The 24,698-nt window shown below is 35.6% G+C and overlaps 1 protein-coding gene and 1 long non-coding RNA gene across 5 annotated transcripts in view; one reads left to right on the top strand and one right to left on the bottom strand.

Annotated features, from left to right (window-relative positions):
• Window positions 1–24,698, bottom strand: part of ROBO1 (roundabout guidance receptor 1) — a 1,209,916-nt gene that overhangs the window by 828,173 nt on the left and 357,045 nt on the right. Inside the window, exon 1 of one of the 4 annotated variants that reach the window (XM_063630534.1) lies at window positions 524–1,483. The exons of the other annotated variants lie outside the window; for them this stretch is intronic. Coding sequence (XP_063486604.1) covers window positions 524–632 — 109 coding nt within the window. The 5' untranslated portion in view covers window positions 633–1,483. Of the gene's footprint in view, window positions 1–523; window positions 1,484–24,698 lie in introns of those variants that run through there. 4 annotated transcript variants of the gene reach the window in all.
• LOC129471027 (uncharacterized) lies at window positions 330–24,268 on the top strand. The gene is made up of 3 exons (XR_008653472.2): window positions 330–637; window positions 17,615–17,742; window positions 22,426–24,268. It is a non-coding gene; the product is annotated as an uncharacterized lncRNA (long non-coding RNA).

Here is a 24,698-nt window from a genome sequence, read left to right as displayed (position 1 = left end):
TTAGTGGCTCTAGACAGTAATATATTTATCAACCACCAATTGTAAAGTATCAACTTTTAAGTTATTCTAATCAGTCTCTGTAATATTTGCTGTTTCTAATTTTATTTTCTTGTTACCCTCAGAACAAAGTGCTAAGATGCAAGGAATTTTATTACATAGCTAGCATTTGAATATCAACAAATTTTAGCAACATATTTGAACTTCATGTTAAATTACACACACGGCCTTTGGATCTATCTGCTCAAAGTCTTTACAAGTCCCAGGAATTGTAAGAGTTAACTAGAAAAAGCCAAACAAAACTCTTGCTATAACATCTAGAACAATATTGCAGATGTGTGGAGCTTACAGAATGTGGAGCCCATTTATTTTGCATTCACATTTAATGTGCAAAATTATTTTTAAGTTCTAAAGCAACGTCTTGGAAATGCTAAGAACTGCAAAGCTACGCAGACCCTGATGCATTCCTAAATATAATGAAGAAAAAACAGAAATGCACCAAGAATTAAAAACCTTGGTTACTCACGATTCTTTTCACCTTTCCACCTTGACCCAGCTTTCGTTCTGTCCGAGGCACCCACAGGAGAAGCTATCTCAGCCATCGAGAGCAGCAGCATCAGTAACAGCACAGCCATGCCAGGTAAAAATAACCTCTGTCGAGAGTTCTGTCACAGACGAACCTGAAGGCTCTTACCGGGAATAGAAACCTGGAGCCAATCCTGTCATTTTATTCAGCATTAATGCAAAGATGCTGTTTTTCCCGTAAATTTTTAAAAAGCAGGTATATTCTCATCAAGGCTTCTATTTGAATTATGCAGGCCACGTTAAGAAAATTAGAAGAGATGTAATACCTTCCTTTATATATAAGCACAAATGCCAGGAGAGAGAAGCTGACAGTTTTCTCTGGTCTTTCTGCAGCTACTAGTTCCTAACCTGCTCCCGCCATCTCCCACTTCTTCCATAGGTTTGTCAACATTTCGCGTAACATGATAATAAGGAAAAGCTGTGATTTCAGCATTTTCCCATCTATCCATTCTGTGCACAGATTATAGTACTTGACAAAATTGAGTATTTAATTTTGGCACTGCAAACACACCTCACTTCATTTCAAACAGAGGTGGTTGTTAAGGAAAGAAAAAAATCCCACTTGTTCACAGAGCTGTAACATCTTGGAGAAAGGATTAGATGTATAAATATCTGCTGCTAAGACATGATAAAAATGCCTCTGGAAAAGGGGGTGGTAAACAATCATCTTTCTTACTTAGCTTGTACTGTGGGATTTCTGTATTCAGAGAATACTGTATAAAGACAGTATGCCAAAAATATTCCAAATTCATGAAGCAGGCAAAATGTAATGTACATTAACATTGAAGGATCATCTGCAATGCATCATAAACACTGGTTGCCTTGTAAATACATGTTGGTATATTCCATCTCTCCTGTTTTCTGGAGAATGATTTTATTGCCTCATGAGCTGATTTTTTTTTTTTTTAGCAAATCAGAATTATCTGCTTTACAATGAAGTCTACTTCCCATGGGCAAATGGAAATATTGTATTGATTATATTGGAACTATACCAGAACAACATTAGTTTACTTTCTGTTTGGGACCAAATTTATTAACTTTTTAATAAAATATTGTTATACTTCCAAGAACATTATAGAACAATAATATATACATATTTCTTTTAACAAGCCCATAAAGTTATTTACAGATATTACTAAACACATAATATTCTACAACCTGAGCTATTTCTACACTTAAAGAGCTCACATGGCTGCCAAAATATATTTTAAAAACATGTAACTGATAATGTGCTGTTTACTGTTAGCTCCCTGTTCTGCAGCTGAGTGAAAATAAAGTAAGGTCAAGAGCCAAACAGGTAGAATAAATGAGTGAAACAGGCTGGGTACAAGGCGAGAGGGATAGGATGGAGATTGTGGCCAGGTGCAGAGAAAGTTCTGTGAAAAGAGTAAGCTCAAGAGCCAAATAGGTAACATAAATGAGTGAAATAGGCTGGGTATAAGGCAAGAGGGATAGGAGGAGATTGTGGTCAGGTGTGGAGAACGCTCCGTGAATGGTGGCAGCTGCCAGTAGACTTCAGTTGAATGTTACCATATGGGTTACAGATTCAGGATTGCTAGATGTTTCGATTTCAAGGAGAAGCTAGAAATTGCAATTATTATGAGAAATCTCCGAATTTTTAAAGCAAAAAAGAACATAATTTCAAACTTCTTAACTAGGCATAAAAGGCAGACCATTCTGAATCTGTTTCCAACTTATTTTTTGCCAAATTTTTGATTAAAAATATGCTTTAAATGCTTATATCTGAAATTTTATTTATGGCAAAGATCCATAAAATGAGCTTAGTGGGAGAGACATGTATAAAGAATTTTTTATCTGCCAGGATAAATTCAACGAAAACCCATACACTGTTTTTATGAAATCACAGAGGAGAAAATATCTGACTACCCAAGGGCATCAGGGAAGGCTTTTTATTTTTCTTCATTCCTTCTAGGAGCAATAAAACCTAATCATACCAAGAAACTTTCCATTTTCCAAAAAAGCGTGAACTTCCAGTCTGTCAGACCTTTTTATTTACTTTCTTCTCGAAATACCTTTTTCCCATTTCTACTTTATATACTCCTAATAATGTATAATAGCTGAAGAGAGGTTTATCTTCTCAGAGTTCCCCAGGAGTTATCATTAATTTTTCTTAGGACTTATTCACCTGGAAGTAGAGAACTTCACACATTATATTGAGTCTCTCTCTCTCTCTCCACTCTCTTTCTCTTTCTCTTTTTCTCGTGTGTATGTATGTGTGTGTCTTCAACATTGGGTATACAGCTCATTGTGGGCTTCGCTTTATTATATTTTCTTTATATTCCTAAATTCAGTTATGATTGCTGTATATGAAAGAAAATGGTCAAAAGTTTGTTGAACTGATGGTACATTTTACTGTTATGGATATTAATTTGAGTTGATACATTTTAACATTAAAATATGACTCTTTAAAACAACCAGGATAACTTCTTTCATCCTCTGGGTATAATATTTATTTATATGTTGTCCTTTGTTTTCCTTGTTAATTACTATTAGAAGATGTTATAGATAAAGAAACCTCATTACATTTATTCCTTTTTAGTTTGAGACAATCATAATCATCAAATAAAAGCAACACTTTAGTCTGCTATAATCCATGCTACACTAGTAAAAGCTCAAAGCTTATATTCAGTATGAATTTTAGGTCATAAGTATTGAGAGATCATAAAGACAGAACCATTATAAATATGGGAAGCTGGATCTAGAAACACATTCTAAGACTAGCTTTCAAATCTGCAACTTTTTAAACATAAAGTACTGAAGATTATCAGCAGATGGGTGTAGTCTGATCTAAAATTATGAATTGGTTCAAAGCCAGTTATTTGGCAGTCACATCCTAAATTGCACATGTCCAAAGCTATTTCAACTTAAAACATTAAGCAGGCAAACTGCATGTCTGCACTCTCTCTTCCTTCTTGTTCCAAGTAGTTGTCCCACTTGGCTGTGCAAACTCACTCTGGTCTGAGCCCATGGAGTTGAGCAATCTCATTCTTCCTAACTGAAACTGATCAGTACCATCATGTCACTAACCATATAAATACATCCTGACTCATGGAAGTTAATGTGGGTAGTCGAAAGCCTTCTGCCATTCATTCATTCAACAAATATTTTCTGAGCACCTAACATGCGCATCTTTATACCATATTTTGTAGAACAACTGCAAGGAATTGCAGTGAAACAATAGATGAAGTCCCTGCCTTCACAGAGCTGATATTCTAGTGAGTAGGAATGGACACCATATAATAACATCTTACTTTTAAACACATACTTTTAAATTGCATCTGCAATAAAGTTAAAGAGAAGATTTCCAGAGATTATAACCACGGGACTTAATTTAAAGGTTCTTTGAGAAAGTGATGCGTAAGCAGAGAAAGGAAGAATAAATAAGTACACGTGGGGCAAAAGCGGGACAAGCAGAAAATGGGTGTAGTCGGACAGGAAGCTTATACAAACATTCCTCAGGCATAAAAGAGCTTGTCACATATTAGGATGAAAGAATAGCTAGAAATATGGGTAGAGACCTTTTCAATTCAGGCCCTGGAAGGTATGTTAAGAATTCTGAACTTCATTCTGTGGTTTTAAGAAGCAGTAGATTTTTGCATTAAAAGGTTACTCTTCTTTCAATAGAGAGAATAAGTTAGAAAGTGTCAAAGTGGAAGCAGGAAGACCAGTTAGAAGACCATCTGATTATTTAGGTGAAAAATGTATACTGGCAATGATAGAAATAAAGAAAAAGAAATGGAAAATGAATAGATTAGAAACATTTTCTGAAGGCAGAAGCTTTGATGTTGGTTGGTGAATCACACATAGAAAGTAAGTAAAAAGGGGTTTCAAGGTTGCAGCTAGGTTTCTGGGATAAACATTTATCTCGAGGTAGAAATATTTAAGCAAATTTGGAGATCAAGGATGAAAATAACTTAATGTTCCTGTCATTGGTAAATAACTAAAAAATGTCACTATCACTTCAGACTAGATAAGAAATGCTGAGTGTTGGGTAAGAAAGAAAACAAATACATACCCACAGAAAAAAATAACACTTCAAATCTAGTAAGAATCAGCCTATTTGTCTACATTCTCATGTAAGGAATATTTGAATTAAATAGAACCACAATAGCTACAAAATGGTGAATGCATTTACAGAGGTAAGAGCTGTTAACTAGAAAACTAGTTAAGGACTATTGCAGCAGTCCAGGCAAGAGATGGTAAATGGTTTAGAGTTGTAGTAGAGATACAAAGAAGTATAGATATGAAAGAGGTAAAATTGGGCAGGGTGCTATGTCTCATGCCTGTAATTCTGGCACTTTGAGGCTGAGGCAGGAGGACAGCTTGAGACTAGAAGTTCAAAACCAGCCTGGGCAATATAGTAAAACCCCATCTCTATAAAAAAATGCAAAAAAGAAAAAACTTTAGCCAGGTGTGAGGGCGCACGCCTCTAGGGAGGCTGATGTGGGACAATTGTTTGAGCCCCAGGAGGTCACGGTGCAGTGAGCCACGATCAGGCCACTGCACTCCAGCCTGGCTGAGAGAGTGAAACTCGTTAAAAACAAACAAATAAACAAACAAACAACCGAAAGAAAGAAAAGAAAAAAGACAAGACAAGACAAGAAAGGGGTAAAATTGATAAACTTGGTGTTGCTTTGGTTGGAAAATATGCAACCATAGCTATTATTTATAGACAGTAATGCTCATCCATGTGTACCACTAGTTGTTACTACTTGATGTGAGGCATCTCCATACCATATTTTGTAGAATAATGTACTTGTCTGGAATATAATATTCTGAGCATAACTACAGATGTTAAAAGGACACATTTATTCCTACGGCACTCTGCAAGTGGCTTACACAAACATTACCTCCATTAATCCTGAAATCACTTTTGTGAAGTTAGGCTGATCATTCATACTTTCTCAGTTAAAACAGTAACAATAACAAACTCTGATGTTTGAGAGGATAAAATACTTTTCCAACATTAAATACCTAGATAAAAAAATTAGCAGAACTCGCATGATGGTTTTAAAATATTTCCACAAATATGTTGATACTCCCTCCTTCAAGAAGTGGATCTTAATTTCCATCCTCTTGATTGTGGACTGAGATTCTATTGAGAAGGGGGTGGAAATGATGGTGTGATTCTAAGTCTAGATTGTAAAAGACATTGGGGTTTTCTTTCTGCTGTCATTCTCTGTCTTTTTGATCATTCACCCTGGGGAAGCCAGCCACCACATTGTGAGAAATCCATTGCAGCCTGTGGAGAGGCTCACATGGCAAGAAAGTGAGGGTTAGTCCACTAACCAGCAGGGAACTGAGGTTTGCTGACAATCACATGAGTGAGTCGATGGACTAAGATGACTACAGACCTGGCTTACAGCTTGACCATAACTTTAATGAAAGACCCTGAGCCAGAACCTCTCAGCTAAGCTACTTCTAGATTCCTGATCCTCTGAAACTATATGAGATAATAGATATTTGTCGTTTTAAGCTGCTGAATTTGGGGGTAATTTATTACACAGCAATAGATAACTGCTATACTCTGGATCATAAGTAACTACTTATTCTCTTTTCATCCCAACTACTTCCAAAACCATGGTTATAATTTCTGCATCAGCTGGAGGCCATGACTGCAATTATAACTTTAATCAACATCACTGTCAAATCTCTTTTACATCAGTGAGGTCAAGTCAAAATGTATTATTATGGGGGACACCAATTTGCACAATTGCATTCTAATCAATCCTATAGATTTGTTTTGTTGGATTAGAGAAGCATTTCTGTGTGTTTTTAAGTGAGACATTTAGCTCCCAGTTCTCACAGTTCCTAATACTTCCTGATTTCCTACTCCAGCTAGGCGGTTATGCATGTTTAAGTTATGGTTCTGGTTTTAGAATGTATTATGACCAGATTATTGCAAAAATGCCATCACTATCTCACATAAAATGGCCTCTTCATAGGGTATATAACCCTATGAAGCCCCTAGCACAGCACTGGACACATTGTAGACCCTCAAGCAATGTACAAGTGATTCTCTGATATGATATTCACCTAGAATGAACATCAGCATGGTGGAATAAACACTATGAAATGTGTTTTCTTGTGCTTTTACTGTTTTTACTTTCACTAAGAAGCTCTATATTTATCTCTGGTACCTGCACTGGCACTGCTGCATTTCTTTTTATAGCTTATGAAACAGAATTTCCCACTCCTTAGAAGTCTTCCATTGATTGTTATTTTGGTATCATATTAGTGTAATCAACAGTATTATAGCACATTAGAGATGAACAAGAACTTAAATCTCAATTGCAATTACTTTTCTATCTCCCAAATTGGATTCAGCAGATTTGATGTATAAAGATATATGTGGCCTGAAAATAATTTTGTAAAAATGAATTTATTGTGTCCCTAATGCCATGATCAATGAAAAAATCTTCAGCCATGATTTCCTCCCACTCTTTCCACCATTCATTATAACAGCTATTTATATATAGTCTAATAATTATTTAATTGGATGAATAAATTAACAAGCAAAAATAAAGCCAACTGTTTTATGCAAATAACACTAACACTGTTTATTTAAATTGGGCACCAAGGTGTAAAACAGGCTACTAGCAGGCACAAAATTCTTTTAGTAACCATACACGAGAAAGATAGATACATACACAGACGGATAGATGAATTGGAACATTGTGTTGAGTGCTAAACAGATATTAGACATAACCATGCCCACAAATTCATGATCATGCTGACCAGATAGCAAGAAAACTTAGAAAGATAAATAAAATACAAATAAATCAGATTCTAAAAAATTAAATAAATACTGAATTCTAAGAGGGCTTGGGGGATGTATTAGATCAGAGGTGTGTGAGAAGTTCTGATTCAAGTGGAACTCAAAGTCCCCATTTGCCAAGGATGAATGATGACTAGTTTTAGGATCTTCAGTCCAGGAGTGAAAAGATCAGGAAAAAGACCTACACGTGCATTTGCAAGGCTGTGTCCAGACGGCCATGTGTGGCTGGATCAGACAGCATTTGTAGAGAAATCCGTAGTGAAAGATAGGTTAGTTTTACATATTGCAGGACAGTGATTCGAGGAGTATGGAGTTGAGTCTAAGAGCAAGGGGAAAATGGTACAAGTTTTGAGCAAGTTTGAGAGAGAGGGAGAAACCAACCACTATAATAAATGGAAAGAACAGTGCAGTATCAGCAAACTGATAGGTGTTTAATGCTTAATTAGACAAAGAAGATGATCCCTTGGTCATGTATTTAATTAGCCCCTCTTATACACTGGAGTCACTCCAGCTGGAGTATCACAGGTGTCCCTCCCTTGAGTATGACATAGTCCAGCCTCCAGAAAGTGATGAGTCAGTTTTTTAAGCAGAGCCGTGGGTTGTGTCTGTGTAAAAGAAAAGCTACACATTTGACATGTTGAGAAACTAAAGGGTGGTGATAGCTCAGCTTGTGACTGGTGAAAACCACTGTCAGGATCGCTCCCTTTTCTTCCTGCATGCAGAATTCTCCTTAATGTGAAAAAGCCTTATTTTGAATTCTAAGTCTAATTTACTACAGAAAGATGCTATGAGAGGGTTTGGGCCCTCTGATGACAGGAACTGATGTTCATCCTGCCACATCCCTGAAAAAGTAATTTGAAAAGGAGACTGCAGAGATTTGATACATAGGAGTCTCATTAACAAACCCTAGTCATAAACCATAAGCCATAAGCAAAGTATATCTAGCCTTTGGGTTTGAATATTACCGATTTGGATTTTTATTAAATAGAGTAATTTTAAGGAAAACTAACTGTTTGAAGATTAACATTTGGAATCTGACCTTAACATCATTTCATAAGGTAAAAATATGTACATAAGGTATAATACGATATACAGTGTCTCTAGGAATTTTATTTCTCATCTATGAAATTTACTTCTGGCTCTCTAATAAGCTATTGGAAAACCTGATGGCATTAACAGAAAATGAAGTCTTTTGCTAGAACTTAAATAGAAATAACTGTGATGCTAGAAAGTGCTACTTTCTCTGACATATAATTTGATTTAATCCAGTCTATGAGTATCATTATATTCCTACCTGAACAGGTGTTTCAGAATTCATGAGATTCTGCATTTTTAGAACAGTAAAAGTCAGATACCTAATTTTATCATTGACAGGAAAAATTAAAACATTTATATACAGAGGAATATTAAATAACCAGTATTTGTGAAAAAAGAATGCTTTATTCAATTTAATTTTCTGGTTAAATGAGAGTGAACTAGAGAATCTTGAATCCATGTTAGTAAAACCTTCCTCCAATACATTTCTTACCAATGAATACATAGTCTTCCATATCAAATTTAGTGTTTCATTAATAAATATGGCTTTTGTGATATCTGAATTTCATCAACGTTGTTTTCTAGGACCGTGAGTGTGGCCATTGATCAGGATAACATATCCCCGTGAAAGTGAAAGGTTTAAGGTAGTGTTTGCAAAGATGACTGCAATAGTTCCTGTCATCCCAAATGTCCATTTATGTGTGACTTTTTTTTTTTTTTGAGACGGAGTCTTACTCTGTCGCCCGGGCTGGAGTGCAGTGGCGCGATCTCGGCTCACTGCGAGCTCCGCCTCCCGGGTTCACGCCATTCTCCTGCCTCAGCCTCTCCGAGTAGCTGGGACTACAGGCGCCCGCCACCACACCCGGCTAATTTTTCGTATTTTTAGTAGAGACGGGGTTTCACCGTGGTCTCGATCTCCTGACCTCGTGAGCCGCCTGCCTCGGCCTCCCAAAGTGCTGAGATTACAAGCGTGAGCCACCGCGCCCGGCCTATGTGTGACTTTGGTGATTCTCCCATGAAGAGGTAGAGTCTCTTTCAACACTACTTGAATCTGAGTTAGCTTTATTATTTGTTTTGACCAATAGAATGCAGTGAAAGCAATGCACCTGACTTTTGAGGTTGGATCTTAAAAGAACCCATTAAAAATTAAAAAATAACAGATGCTGGTGAGCTTGCAGAGAAAAGGGAATGCTTAGTGATGAGAATGTAAATAAGTTCAGCCACTGGGGAAAGCAGTGGACAATTCCTCAAAGAACTTAAAACAGTTACCATTTGACCCAGAAATCTCATGACTGAGTATAGATCCAAAAGAATACGAATTGTTCTACCATAAACACACATGAGTGCTTCTATTAATCACAGCACTATTCACAAGAGCAAAGAAATGGAATCAACCTAAATGTCCATCATTGGTAGGCTGGATAAACAAAATGTGGTACATATACACCATGGAATACTATGCAGCCAGAAAAAAGAAACAGAGAATGTCCTTTGCAACAACCTGGACGGATCTGGAAGCTATCGTCCTTAGAAAAGTCACGCAGAAATAGAAAATGAAATACATAAGTGAGAGCTTTACAATGAGTACATATGGACACAAAGAAGGGAACAGTTAACACTGTGACCCAACTGAGGTTGGAGGGTGGGAGAAGGATGAGGATTTAAAACTACCTATTGGGTACTATGCTTACTAGCTGTGTAATAAAATAATCTGTATAATAAACCCCCATGACACACAACTTATCTATACAACAAACCTGCACATGTACCCTCATTCTAAAATAAAAGTTAAAAGAAAAAAGAGAGAGACCTTGCAGCATCTGCCTTTGCTCCAGTGGAAATCTGCCCAGAGACTGCCACAAAAGGAATGTGTTATATACCAGTGCAGGGTGAGAGGCCGTGTGGAGAAGAACCCAGGCACAGGAGCTGACAGCACCAGGTGCCAGATGTGAGCAAAGCAACAATGGACTTTCCAACCCAAATCATAGCAGCAGTCTGTTTTCTGCAATAGGACTACTTAGCTCAAGTCCATACAAGCTCAGCTCTGTGTCTTAGCTTCTTTTTGCCTTAGTTTCCTGCTCTGTGAAATGAGGGTAGCAATACTATCTGATTTGTTGGGTAATTGACAATATTAAATGCAGGAATGCAAACAGATACATTAAAATATTGCTGATGGTAAAGCAAGCTCTAATAAAATGAATAAAATGTTAGTGACTAATGTTGTTGTTGTTGCTGTTGCTGCATTTTTAATTATTTATCTTTTACAGAAAAGGAAACCAAGATTCAATGAAACTAAATATTTTGCACAAAACCACATAGCTATGAAACTAGGATTCAGGGTCATATTTATTTGTTCCCGAGTCCAAGTGATTAACCACTGTACATTTTTGTATCCACTCTGCAACTCTGATTTATTCAGGGATAGTTGTGTGGCATTAATTGTGGCCAATGAGTTAAAATGTATATTCTATATATAAAAATATATATATTAATGTATTATAAATAAAAATATTTTTGATTATATATTTTATGTATTATATAATATACAATACATATTTTATGTATTATATAATATACAATACATATTTTATGTATTATATAATATACAATACATATTTTATGTATTATATAATATACAATACATATTTTATGTATTATATAATATACAATACATATTTTATGTATTATATAATATACAATACATATTTTATGTATTATATTATATACAATACATATTTTATGTATTATATTATATACAATACATATTTTATGTATTATATTATATACAATACATATTTTATGTATTATATTATATACAATACATATTTTATGTATTATATATTATGTATTATATTATATATTTTACGTATCATATTATATATTGTAAATATGTACAAGTGAAATAAATAATATTTTGATTAACCTAGTGCAACTAAGTTAAGCACTTTAATATAACTTTGTCCAATGTGTCAGCTCCTTGCCACCTGCCTGGCGTCATCTTCTATGATTCTTTCTTACTAACCCTAAATTTCAAACCATACATCCTGTGCACCTTCTGCGAATGCTGTTAGTAATATACTACATAACATTGCAAAGGGAAATTGACAAACAGTTATTAAAACTCTGTCCTAAAGACTTCGGTTAATGTACTAATTAGTTAAACCATCTTTATGAGGATCCCTGACTGTACCATTTAATCTTTTACTACAGAAAATAAGAATGAGAAAGGGTAGAGAATAGCAAAAAGGAAACAGAGATTTTTTTCCTAATGAGATTGGAAATAAGAATGGTCTTATGAGAAATGAGGGCTTTGTTTAATTCCAAATGCATTCCTATGCTGGAATTGCAATTTACTTGAGTTTTAACAGATGTCATACCTAAGTTCTTAAACTGTTATAATCCATTTGCACATTCTTAAACAGAGCAAAAGCAAAGATGTGGTGGTGCAATATAAAAGTAGAATCAAGAGTACTTTAGCTTTGCTCATTTTTATTTCTGTGGTACTCACCTCCCACTCACACAGAATTCTTCCATCTCCTTCTCATTTGATTGCACTGTCTTGAGCTCAATTCGTATTATCTCTGCAGTGCAATCCATCTTTTGATACAACTTTATTTAGTATATTCCCACTACTATATAGAAAAAAATACCTGGTTGTGCTGGAGAGAATTATTTACTCTGCTCAAACATCCGATATATCCTGAAACAAACATGGATTATAATGGGAAACTCAAAATCAAACAGAATTAAACTACCATGTTAAAAAGACGGCAACCATAAACATAGATTCAATTATGTAACAAACCTGAGAGTATATAAAAAAATGTTAGCAATCTGGTTTCACCATTCATAGACCAAGAGGTAGTCTGAAAATAGATGAGATTAAAATGGGGTGAGTCAACCTCACCTGTAGTAAACAGAAAGCCAACCCTCCTCAGAAATGAAAGATCTAAAGAGCCATCAAAATATTTTATTTCTTACTGCTAAGGAAACTTTGAGTTATGCATTGACAATCTTCACTTTCACATCAAACTGCAAATATTCATAGGAAGTGGTGACATGTTAAATTGTTATTACACTTTCATGAAGTGTGAAATCTCAAGAGACAGCTTTATGGTGTTATAGGCCTGCATTCCGATCCTGATAATGCCACTTACATAAATAAATAGGTCCATATTTATCTACTGGCAGGTCAGTCCTCTGAGCTGAGCCTCTATGTTCTCACCTGTGAAATGTACAGATTGAGAATGTGTGACTCATCACATTTTTTTGGCTCAATTGACTTGATACGTGGGCATATGTTTATAACTGTAAGTCAGCATATCAGTACTATTTTTATTAGTTTTTCTAACAGCAGGCCACCAAAAGATTCAGTATTTAGCATTACTGACGACAAATATAAAGTGTAGCTTTTGCGGGAAATCCACTGGAGATTCACAGGTACATGTACAAGGAAACCTCTGGTGAGTAGAACTGCGAGGAGGACTGAAAAGGAGTGAGATAGGGATTCAGATGGAGTCGATGAGAAGCACATACTTTTTTTTCATAATTCTCCCATCTGCCCATATAAACAGACAGTTATGTTCATAAGACTGTCCCTCTTTATTGGTGAAGGTACCACCTGGACCTTCTAAATGCATGGATTTAGAAGGGTTTGTTTCTATAAATATATGATGTCTTAGACATCATATTTACTCTTGTAGTTTCTTCTTTTAAAGATGTTGCTAAAGCAACATTTGTCGTAGCTAGATGGCTGCATGTGGGTAAAGATACGGTGTCTGAATTACAATTATTTACTTATACTCTAAGCAACTATGTTAAATGTATATTTTTAATGGTAGAAAAATAAGATTTACTTGACCTGGGGAAAGGTGACTGAGGCACTGAGCTCTCTGATTTAGATTATTCAAGGATTTCCCTAAAATTAACCATGCACAAAGTTATTCACTAGCTCTACACATAATCAAACATTCGAGACTGTTTTACACTGAATATTACCTGGACCAGGTTGAATCTCTTGCACACATAACATTCAGAAGTTATCATATACTCCTCAAGTGAATGAAAATGATCTATTAGTCATTTGTTTCTTCATGTATTCATATTCAATAAACATTCAAAGGCTCACAATATGCCAGGCACTGCTCTTAGAACAATAGACATAATAATATGTTACAAAGAGACAAAGCCCCGGTTCTCATGGAGCTTACGCTGTAATTCTTCTCTTACTTTTTCATGAAGATGGACAAAACATCCCAAATATGGCGCTCCCCAAGACCATAGCCCCTGAAAAAGGAGTAATATTAAGAAGCAATGTATTATATAATGTAACTTTCTCTGGATGTGGGAACTTGATCTAGGGGATCCCATTCCATAGGTTGCCCAATTTTCTGTTTTGTGGAGATACGTTGGGCCAGTTAGATATTAACTCTTAAAAATATGAATCAAAAATACAAACAGAATGAGGCAGAGAACACAAGAATAGAGAATGAAATCAGGTAAAGAGGAGTTCTATAGGAGAACGAAGGCATGCTAGAAGGAAGTAAAAAATGCAGAAAACCTAAATCCTGAGCTGAGAACAGTAGAATTTGAGGACATCAGCTGACAGCCACATGCCCCTGCATGCCTAGAACTGCCTGGGGTTCCAAAGCTAGGTTCCATCTGACTCACTCGTCAACATTCCTTGCAATTCTAGAGGGGTGGCCTGCATGTGATTTCTCCATCTTCAATAAATGCATATGACTATTTTTTTCTATTTACATTATATGCCCCTCACATTTTATTCATTTATTAAGATGCACACTTATACAGAATTACATGCAGGAAAAGGTCACGGATGGAAACTTGTTAGAAATGGACCATGCAGTAACCAATTGAACGACAATTTATTTCAATTGGTCTATTTAAGAAGCTAGAAAACTATTTTAAAAATAACCGTAGTTCAGGTGACAATAAGAACAGTATGCTTAGACCTCTCTGATCTTCTGAATCCTGAGAACGGATTTTGGAAATGCTATGATAAGTCAGGTTTCTACTGGATTTAGAGGCTCTTTTTATTTTCCACTTCAATCACAACAGTATAAGCCAGAAAGCAGATGAAAAGACAAGTGGCGGGCCACAGGTTCCAGATTTTTTTGGCTAGCACTAAATTAGTAGACACAAAAAATCCAAGGCAAATGTCAAATTGTATGTAGATAAAATCTACATAAAACAAAGACTAAGAATCTGTTGAAGGTGCAAAGACCATGACTCAGGAAAACATACAATGAGAGCAGAATGGGAGAGACACACACACACACACACACACACACAGAGAGAAATACACACATACTCAAAAAAATGTAAAATTCCGGTGATGCAGACCACACAGAAAACCGAGTGACCATTTTCCTAGCTACAAATTGGAATAAAGAGGAACTTAGAAACACAAACCTGGATTTCACACTCTCACTTGTTATTGATTGCATTGTTTTGAACTTCTGGTAACTGTATATATCTGTTCTCATTCCACATTGTGGCTTCAACTGTTCTCACATAATTTTTAAATTTTTCACATAGATTAAAAATTGATAAAGAAATATTTACAAAAATCTGGGCAGAGTACCTCCTATCTGCTTGCATTTTTTTAGTATCCAGAAGGAACTGAAGAGGTAGGTACCTGCCACATTTGCTGTAATTCCGTCTAGATACACTGTATGTTACATAAGCACAATTCGAAAAATTCACTATTAATTTTTATTTGAAAGCAATAAGGATAAAATATCATTGCATCAGTGCCTGATAAAAACATCAAACTATGAAAGGAGAAAAGATTCAATAGATGTCTTTTTGTACATCATGATGTAACACAAATAATATACATAATATACGCAAGTCCAGGTTCTTTAGAAACCAACATTACTATCACTTATTTCTCTTCTCTTACTTCTTTTCTTCATATATAATTCTTTTTTTGTTGTTGTTTGTTTGTTTGTTTGAGACGGAATCTTGCTCTGTCGCCCAGGCTGGAGCACACTGGTGTGATCTCAGCTCACTGCAATGTCCGCCTCACAGATTAAAGCCATTCCCCACCTCAGCCTCCCAGGTAGCTGGGATTACAGGCACCTGCCATCATGCCTGGCTAATTTTTGTATTTTTGTAGGGATGGGTTTTACCATGTTGGCCAGGCTGGTCTTGAACTCCTGACCTCAGGTGATCCACCCACCTCGGACTTTCAAAATTCTGGGATTACAGGCATGAGCCACCGTGCCTGGCTCCTTTATTCATGTAATTCTATCATGCCTATCTCACAGTAAGCTTTGGCAGAACTAGTTTCACTGTTTTTTTTTTTTCTTTGAATTCAACTAAATGACAGGAAAACCATCTAATGTAACTTGAAAAAGCATTTTAAAAATTAAGTGATTTAGTGTACACTGTCAAAAAATAGGTCTTAATTTTTGAAATAATGAAAATGTAAAAACAAGTAATTCTGGGCAGTATAAAATTACCAGATTATTTATCGTCTGTTAATTGTTATGAGCAGTCTTATATAATCCACAAATAAAAACAAAAAGTCTATTAAAATTATTCAGTTAAATCCTTATCCTGGTTTTATAAAACAAAAATGGCCATATTCTACTACTGCTTCAGATTAAATAGAACTGTGTGTATTGGAGACTGACTGTTTCGACCTCTGTACTTGTTTTCCAAGATCGAAGTCATTTTTCTTTCTAATTATAAATTTAGATCTTTTACATTCAATCAAAACTTCACATCAGTTTGTAGAGATGTCTGATTTGAATAGGGATTGTGTAAAAGCAGAAAAAATAGACCAACTTGTACATATGAACAGCTATTGTACGCACAGCCTAGTGGCATTTTTTCAAGTACTCGGATGCTAAAATTTTCAGTTTATGTTCTGCGCAAGATGCCTTTCAACACCCTCACTAAAAATGTGAATTTTAGAATACTCTATTTTTCTTTAGAATAGCCAGCTCTGGATTATTTCTAATGTCTATTTAACCAGCAAATGAAGAGGCAGGAGAACGTTGTGTTGAGGGGACGCAATTCTAACGCCAGCTTATCTGGGCTTGAATATCAGCTCTACCAATTGTGGGTTGAGATAACATGGGCAAGTTCTATGACATTTTTTGAGTTTCAATTTCCTCATTTTAAAAATGGAGATGCTTTGGCACTGGCACAAAATCAGACAGACCAGTGGAACAGAATAGAGAACCTTGAAATAACTCCATACATCTACAGTGAACTCATTTTTGACAAAGGTGCCAAGAACATACATTGGGGAAAGGACAGTCTCTTCAATAAGTGGTGTTGGGAAAACTGGATTTCCATATGCAGAAGAATGAAACTAGACTGGTATCTGTCACCACATACAAAAATAACATCAAAATGGATTAAACATTTAAATCTAACACTTCAAACTATGAAACTACTGAAAGAAAACAATGGGGAAACTCCCCAGGACATCGGACTGGGCAAAGATTTCTTGAGTAATACCCCATGATCACAGGCAACCAAGCAAAAATGAACAAATGGGATCCTATCAAGTTAAAAAGCTTCTGCACAGCAGAGGAAACAAGCAACAAAGTGAAAAAACAACCCATAGAACGAGAGAAAATATTTGCAAACTACTCTTCTGACAAGGGATTGATAACCAGAATACATGAGGAATTTATAAGGAGCTCAAACAACTCTATAGGAAAAATATCTAATAATCTGATTAAAAAATGGGCAAAATATCTAAATAGCCATTTATCAAAAAAGACATACAAGTGGCAAACAGGTATATAAAAAGGTGTCCATTAGAGGTATCAGAGATACCAATAGAGGTATCAAAATATCTCATGTAACTTATATACACCTACTATGTACCCACAAAAATTAAAAAGAAATATTAATAAAATGTATAAAAATAAATAAATAAAATGGAGATTCTAGTGTTAGCATCTACATTATGCATTCTTTTGATAATACAATAAATTAAACATATGTCGAGTGCTTAGCACAGAGACATTGGAGGTGCTGAAATTCTCAACAATATAGTTATCACTTCAGTTATTGCACCCACTGTTATCATCCTCAGTATTTATTTGGCAGTATATTCTCTGGTATATTGTTGGTGGGAATGCAAAATGCTAAAGCCAGCATGCTAAAACAATGTACCAGTTTCTTATGAAGTTTGCTTACCTGTTATCATAGACTCAGCAATTCTGCTCTTAGCAGTTTTACCCAAGAGAAAAGAAAAACATATGCCCACATGAAGAGTGTTTATATCAGCTTTATTCATAATCACCCCCAACTGGTAACAACCAATTGTCCACCGAATGGTGAGTAGGTGAGAAAATTGTGGTACCAACATACAATGGAATATTAACCAATAATTTTAAAAAATAAATATTGATACATGCAACACCATGGATGGTTTCAAATACACTATGTTAAGTGAAAAAAAAATCAGAAAGAAAAAGCTACTGATTGAAAAATTTAATTGATATGATGTTCTAGAAAAGGCCAAATTATAAGAACAGAAACCTGATCAAAGACAGAAACCTGATCAAAGTTTGCTAAGAGGATGGACTACAAAGGGACATAAGGGAACCTTTGGGAATGATAGAAATATTCTATGTCTTAATTATGGTGGTGGTTACATCACTTTATGTATTTTCCAAAATTCATAGAAAAATACAGCTATAAAGAGTAACTTTTACTGTATGTAAATTGTATCTAGATAACCTGACTTTAAAGATTAAACCAGAAATACGTGCATATCAAGTCACTATGGAGGAATATGTGAGAATAGTAACAAGTTACCTTCCAAGGGCTGTACATACACTCCTTTGAACAAAACTTAAGCTATGATTGGAGTTGCTGGTTCATCCTAAAGGATTATGTCAGAACCCAGTTACGTCCACAAAGTTCATGCGTATTCCTGAGATATTGCTTTTTGAGCTGGACCGTAAAGCCAGGAAAACGTGGAAATAAATGTTCAAGATCCAGGGTCCACAAGTGTTCAGTTCTGCTCAAAGTCTGACCCTCCCTTGCACTCAGACCCTGGGTCAGCAAATACAATTCCTGAGGAAGGGCCCGCAAACACACAAAGCCTAATCCGGGTTATAGAGTTATTAACAGGAATCAGTTCAGTGAAGTGAAAGGACAAAAAACAAAATAAACAAACAAAAAACCTGATTAACTGGCACTGAGCTAAACAAGAAAGCTCCTGGCAGCAAGTGAAAAAACACCCAATTCTTAAGCTAGTCAGGCTTGAAGCCAGATAATTTTGTTGTAGTAGTAATCCAAAGACAATCAATTCTAATGTCTGACACGTCTTTGAACTGGCTACTCCATATCCCACCAATTAAGTCTTCTTACTGAATAATGTCCATTAGTTTATCTTTTTATTTGAAAATTCTGTTTTACAAGCAAGTAGCAAACTGTAGAGCATTCTTTTGATTTAATTGGTTCTTATTTTATTTTTTCTTCTTAAATACAAGATATGTCTGATTACTATTATTATTATATAATAGATGCTCTCATATTTGCTATTATAAATTGTCTGAATTGTTATACCTTCTTCTTTCCAACTAACTTTTCTCTCTCTCCTTTTTTAACCTTTTTATTGGTATTTGGTTTTCAAATTTAGCCATGGTCTAACATTTATGATATAATTTTAAAATTGATGATCATAATTTTTAAGGATTGAAAATGTTTTAAGATTTTACAAAATAAATAAAAATTAAAGACTTTAATTAAATCAATTTATTAAGGTACTATAGGCCATGCAAGTTACAAAAACTGGCCTTTTGAAATATCTTAAACATGTAAGTGTAAGCAATATTTATAATTCGTAAATTTTCAGAAATTAAGCTCAATAAAAATAATAATTTACTTTGCTTAATTCATGTTTAGTTTGTCCAACTCTTAATATAATGTAATTTCAAACATTTATAAGGATGCAGACAAACTATGCCAACAAATGAATAAACAAACCAAAAATTCTTGGAAGTCCCGAAGGACTATAGCCACTTTTTAAACTTAAATTGATTTCATTTTTGAGAAAATGATGTTTCTCTCAATTGATTAGATACCTAAGAAATGAATGGTTGGGCCACCCTACCATATAGAAAGCCCCAAATAGCTGAAGTGCTAACTGGGGACAAAAGGTGCACAGAAAGAATGCTAGAGTTGTACAAAACAATCACAATTTAGTGAATGGTTGCAGAAATGAAAGGCTGTAGAGTCCCACAGATTTTTCCTTTCTTGGCCTTGAATGTATTTGTATATAGTAACCAATTTCCATTTTTCCTCTTGTTCCTGTTCTCTACATTTTTTGAAGATTTTACGGAATGACAAATTGGGATTGCAACTGAATGAGAAAAGCCTGAATACATCCCAACGTCTTATTCAGTTAAAATGAGATTATAATCAAATAAGTTATTGATGGGATTTTGAGTTTCCATTTTTGGGAAGAGAATGAAGACATCTGCATACGGTTTAGTGCATTATGTTAGACTGGACCAGGTTTTTATTGTTATTGCTGTGTTTGGAAGTATAATTATTTGTAGAAGGATGTAAATGGATGTTTACATGAAAGTTCTGGATATGAATAGGTTCTGCCAGGTAGGTGTAATTGCATGAGCTTTGGAGGGCAAAAGGAGGTAGTGGTTATTATTCTGCTGTTGTGGGTATTACAAAAGCAGAGTAGAGATCAGTGTTTGCTGACCCCTGTACTGCATATGTCAGTGTCTTGTCACCAGCAACTTGGCATGAGGACCAGTTGCGTTAGAGACAGAGCACCAGTTTCCTAATGTACTACAACTAGTATCATATACAAATGTCTTCATTCTGTTCCCCAAAATGGAAACTCAAAATCCCATCAATAACTTATTTGGTTCTAATCCCATTAATAAGTTATTTGGTTCTAATCCCATTATAATCCCATTATAACCAAATGAGGCTTTGGGATGTATATACCAACTACAGTGGTGATCTTCATTCCCACCGTCCAAGTGGGCCCCTAAGTTTCTCGGTTGAAATTCATCCAGCAAGTTTCTAACGTACTGTATTCCATGCATACCATCCCTTTCTTCTAAAATAACACTAGTATCTTCTGTTTTTTCCAATTATCCCTGACTGTGATACCACCGTAATGCAGACTTTTCAGAAGAGAATAAAAGGTGGAAATTAGATTCAGAAGACAAAAACATGGTACAGAAAAAAAGTACAAATCATTTACTAGGCAATGCAATCAGGATTATTTCACAGATGTAATTATTTGCATAGATGTTTCTTTTATTTAAACAAAATGTTTAATTGCAAGGAAATATAGGAAATAAAAAATATACTCAATGAAGCCAAAGCACTGTGCAGGCATCTTCTAGCAAAACACTCAGACAAGAAAAATAATTTGACATTTTTATGTCAAATAATTCAAAATGTCTGAATCCTTTAAAAATGAGTCCAACAAAACTTTATTAGCTGAAGCTAAAATGTGTCATGCAATTACCAAATCACTCGTTTTTCTAGCCTGCACTGGTTGGGACTAAGGACAAAGTAAATAGAAAAGGTGCCACTTTTGAGTAACACTCTTAGTAGATAAAATGACAATGTGCAAAATGAGATAATCTAATTACTAAATTGGAAATGTTTCCACCGAAGTCTGATGCATTTACAGACATTATAAATGTGTTCAGCTGATAGTCCTAACTAGAAGAAATTATTTCTTTTTGTTTTTAGATTTAGCAAAATGTTTTCATTGTAAAGAAAGATACAGAGGCTGCCTTGAAAATCTGAACTCCTTAATGCCACTTACTTCAGCAAAACAGGCATCTCTCAGAGTGTCAAGACAAGGCCCCGGTATAATAGCAAGACAATGTAATGAGTTATATTTCTTGCCCAAACTGCACACAGACACCTCATATTTATTCCAGTTTACTTATTTGTGCCATACAAATATTTTTATGTTTTCCATGTGAAATGGGTTGAGACAATTTGGTTCAAAGGGGAGGGAATAAACGTGAGACCATTACATCCCTCATAGCAATTTCAAACCCAAACAGAGATCAAACTATCTTGTTAATAGATTTCTATGTCGGAAAATTGTATTTCACATCCTTAGAGTCCTAATCATGAGGCATTTAAAAATATATTAGGAAATAATACAGGTAACACGAGAAAAGCATGATAACATTTTGAATGACTTAATTCTTTTGCACAGAATTATCTAATGCTTACTAAGCATCTCTGCCACCTCCAATCTCAGCCTAAGTAAGAGAGAGACAGAGAGCATGAGAACTTGTATTAATGTCTGTCCCCCAAAATACACATTTCACCCTACCCCACTCAGGGTTCTCATCAGTTACCGGCTGCTTACTGAATCATGCTGTTTTAAGAAAAATCAGTGCCACAATATTTCTTTTTACTCAGGGGTCATTAATAGCATCCTTGCTGATTAAATATTACCAACACATGTATAAATTATTTAGGCCACGTATTATTATTGACTTGGAAATAATGGAAAATTCTATCCTCAATATTAGTCCAAAGTTTTTTCCTAAGGGTTAATATATTTCAAAAATAAAAGCTAAAGTAAATTATAGTTATTTTTAAAATGCCATTTTAGAAAACATTTTTTAAATATCCAACTTCTATTTTAAGTTCAGGGGTACATGTGTTGATGTGCAGGTATGTTACATAGTTAAATGTGTTCCATGGTGCCTTGCTGCACAGATCATCCTATCACCTAGGTATTAAGCCCAGTATCTATTAGCTATTCTTCCTGATGCTCTTCCTCTTCCCACCCCTCACCCTCTGACAGGCCTTAGTGTGTGTTTTACTCCCTCCTCATGTGTCCATATGTTCTCATTATTCAGCTCCCACTTAAAAGTAGAAGATGCGGTATTTGGTTTTATGTTCTTCTGTTAGTTTGCTGGGAATAATGACATCCAGCTCCATCTATGCATCTACGTCCCTGCAAATGACATGATCTTGTAAAACATGTGTTTTTTTTTTAGAGACAAAGTCTAGCTCTGTTGCCCAGACTGGACTACAGTGGTGTGATTATAGCTCACATCCTCACATCAGACTTGCACTCCTAGACTCAAGCAATCCTTCTGCCTCAGCCTCCAGAGTAGCTGGCTACAAGTGTGCACCACCAGACCCACCTAATTAAAACAAGGTTCCATGTTCATGGATAGGAAGAATCAATACTGTGTAAATGGACATACTGCCCAAGGTAATTTATAGATTCAATGCCATCCCCATCAAGCTACCAATGATTTTCTTCACAGAATTGGAAAAAACTACTTTAAAGTTCATATGGAACCAAAAAAGAGCCCACATTGCCAAGACAATCCTAAGCCAAAAGAACAAAGCTGGAGGCATCACACTATCTGACTTCAAACTATGCTACAAGGCTACAGTAACCAAAACAGCATGGTACTGGTACCAAAACAGAGATATAGACCAATGGAACAGAACAGAGCCCTCAGAAATTAACACCACACATCTACAACCATCTGATCTTTGACAAAAACAAGAAATGGAGAAAGGATTCCCTGTTTAATAAATGGTGCTGGGAAAACTGGCTAGCCATATGTAGAAAGCTAAAACTGGATCCCTTCCTTACACCTTATACAAAAATTAATTCAAGATGGATTAAAGACTTAAATGTTAGACCTAAAACCATAAAAACCCTAGAAGTTGCCTAGGTTTAGGCAATACCATTCAGGACATAGGCACGGACAAGGACTTCATGTCTAAAACACCAAAAGCAATGGCAACAAAAGCCAAAATTGACAAATGGGATCTATTTAAACTAAAGAGCTTCTGCGCAGCAAAAGAAAGTACCATCAGAGTGAACAGGCAACCTACAGAATGGGAGAAAATTTTTGCAATCTATTCATCTGACAAAGGGCTAATATCCAGAATCTACAAAGAACTCAAACAAATTTACAAGAAGAAAACAAACAACACCTTCAAAAAGTGGGCAAAGGATATGAACAGACACGTCTCAAAAGAAGACATTTATGCAGCCAAAAGACACAAGAAAAAATGCTCATCATCACTGGCCATCAGAGAAATGCAGATCAAAACCACAATGAGAGACCATCTCACACTAGTTACAATGGCGATCATTAAAAAGTCAGGAAACAACAGTGCTGGAGAAGATGTGGAGAAATAGGAACACTGTTACACTGTTGGTGGGACTGTAAACTATTTCAACCATTGTAGAAGACAGTGTGGTGATTCCTCAAGGATCTAGATCTAGAAATACCATTTGACCCAGCCATCCCATTACTGGGTATATACCCAAAGGATTATAAATCATGCTGCTATAAAGACACATGCACACGTATGCTTATTGTGGCACTATTCCCAATAGCAAAGACTTGGAACCAACCCAAATGTCCATCAATGATAGACTGGATTAAGAAAATGTGGCACATATACACCATGGAATACTATGCAGCCATAAAAAAGGATGAGTTCATGTCCTTTGTAGGGACATGGATGAAGCTGGAAACCATCATTCTCAGCAAACTATCGCAAAGACAAAAAACCAAACACCACATGTTCTCACTCATAGGTGAGAACTGAACAACGAGAACACTTGGACACAGGAAGGAGAACATCACATACTGGGGCCTGTAGTGGGGTGGGGGGAGGGGGGAGGCATAGCATTAGGAAATATATCTAATGTAAATGACGAATTAATGGGTGCAGCACACCAACATAGCACATGTATACATATGTAACAAACCTGCATGTTATGCACATGTACCCTAGAACTGAAAGTATAATAAAAATAAATAAATAAAAATAAAACAAGGTTCTTTTAGAGATGATGGGGGGTGGGTGAGAGGTGGTCTTGCTATGTTGTTCAGGCTGGTCTTGCGTTCCTGGCTTCAAGCGATCCTCCCACCTCAGCATCCTGTGTAGCTGGGATTACAGGTGCAAGCCACTGGGCCTGGCTCTAACAAACGTTTTGAATCATATTTATTTCCACATGCAGCACTTTTCTCTGAAAATCTGCACTGTATGCACGGTATTCATTTTGAGCCTACCAGAGCGGCAGTCATATTATTTTTTAAGTTTATTCTTCTCTCTGAAGTAGGTAATAAAGAGCAATCTCTATAGCATTTTAGGCTGAGTCTATGTTGGAATTACCATATGTGCACGTTTCTAGACACAAACATTACTGAGATTCTTGTAGGAACCACCAGAACTCAGGATTTGTAAAGTATTAATCAAATTGAGTAAAGGAATTTGTTTCAGAATAGTTTAG

The sequence above is a fragment of the Symphalangus syndactylus genome, chromosome 21 (genome assembly GCF_028878055.3).
Source record: "Symphalangus syndactylus isolate Jambi chromosome 21, NHGRI_mSymSyn1-v2.1_pri, whole genome shotgun sequence".
NCBI lineage: Eukaryota > Metazoa > Chordata > Mammalia > Primates > Hylobatidae > Symphalangus > Symphalangus syndactylus.
The sequence above is the reverse complement of the archived record's forward strand: the minus strand, read 5'-3'. Positions and strand labels throughout refer to the sequence as shown.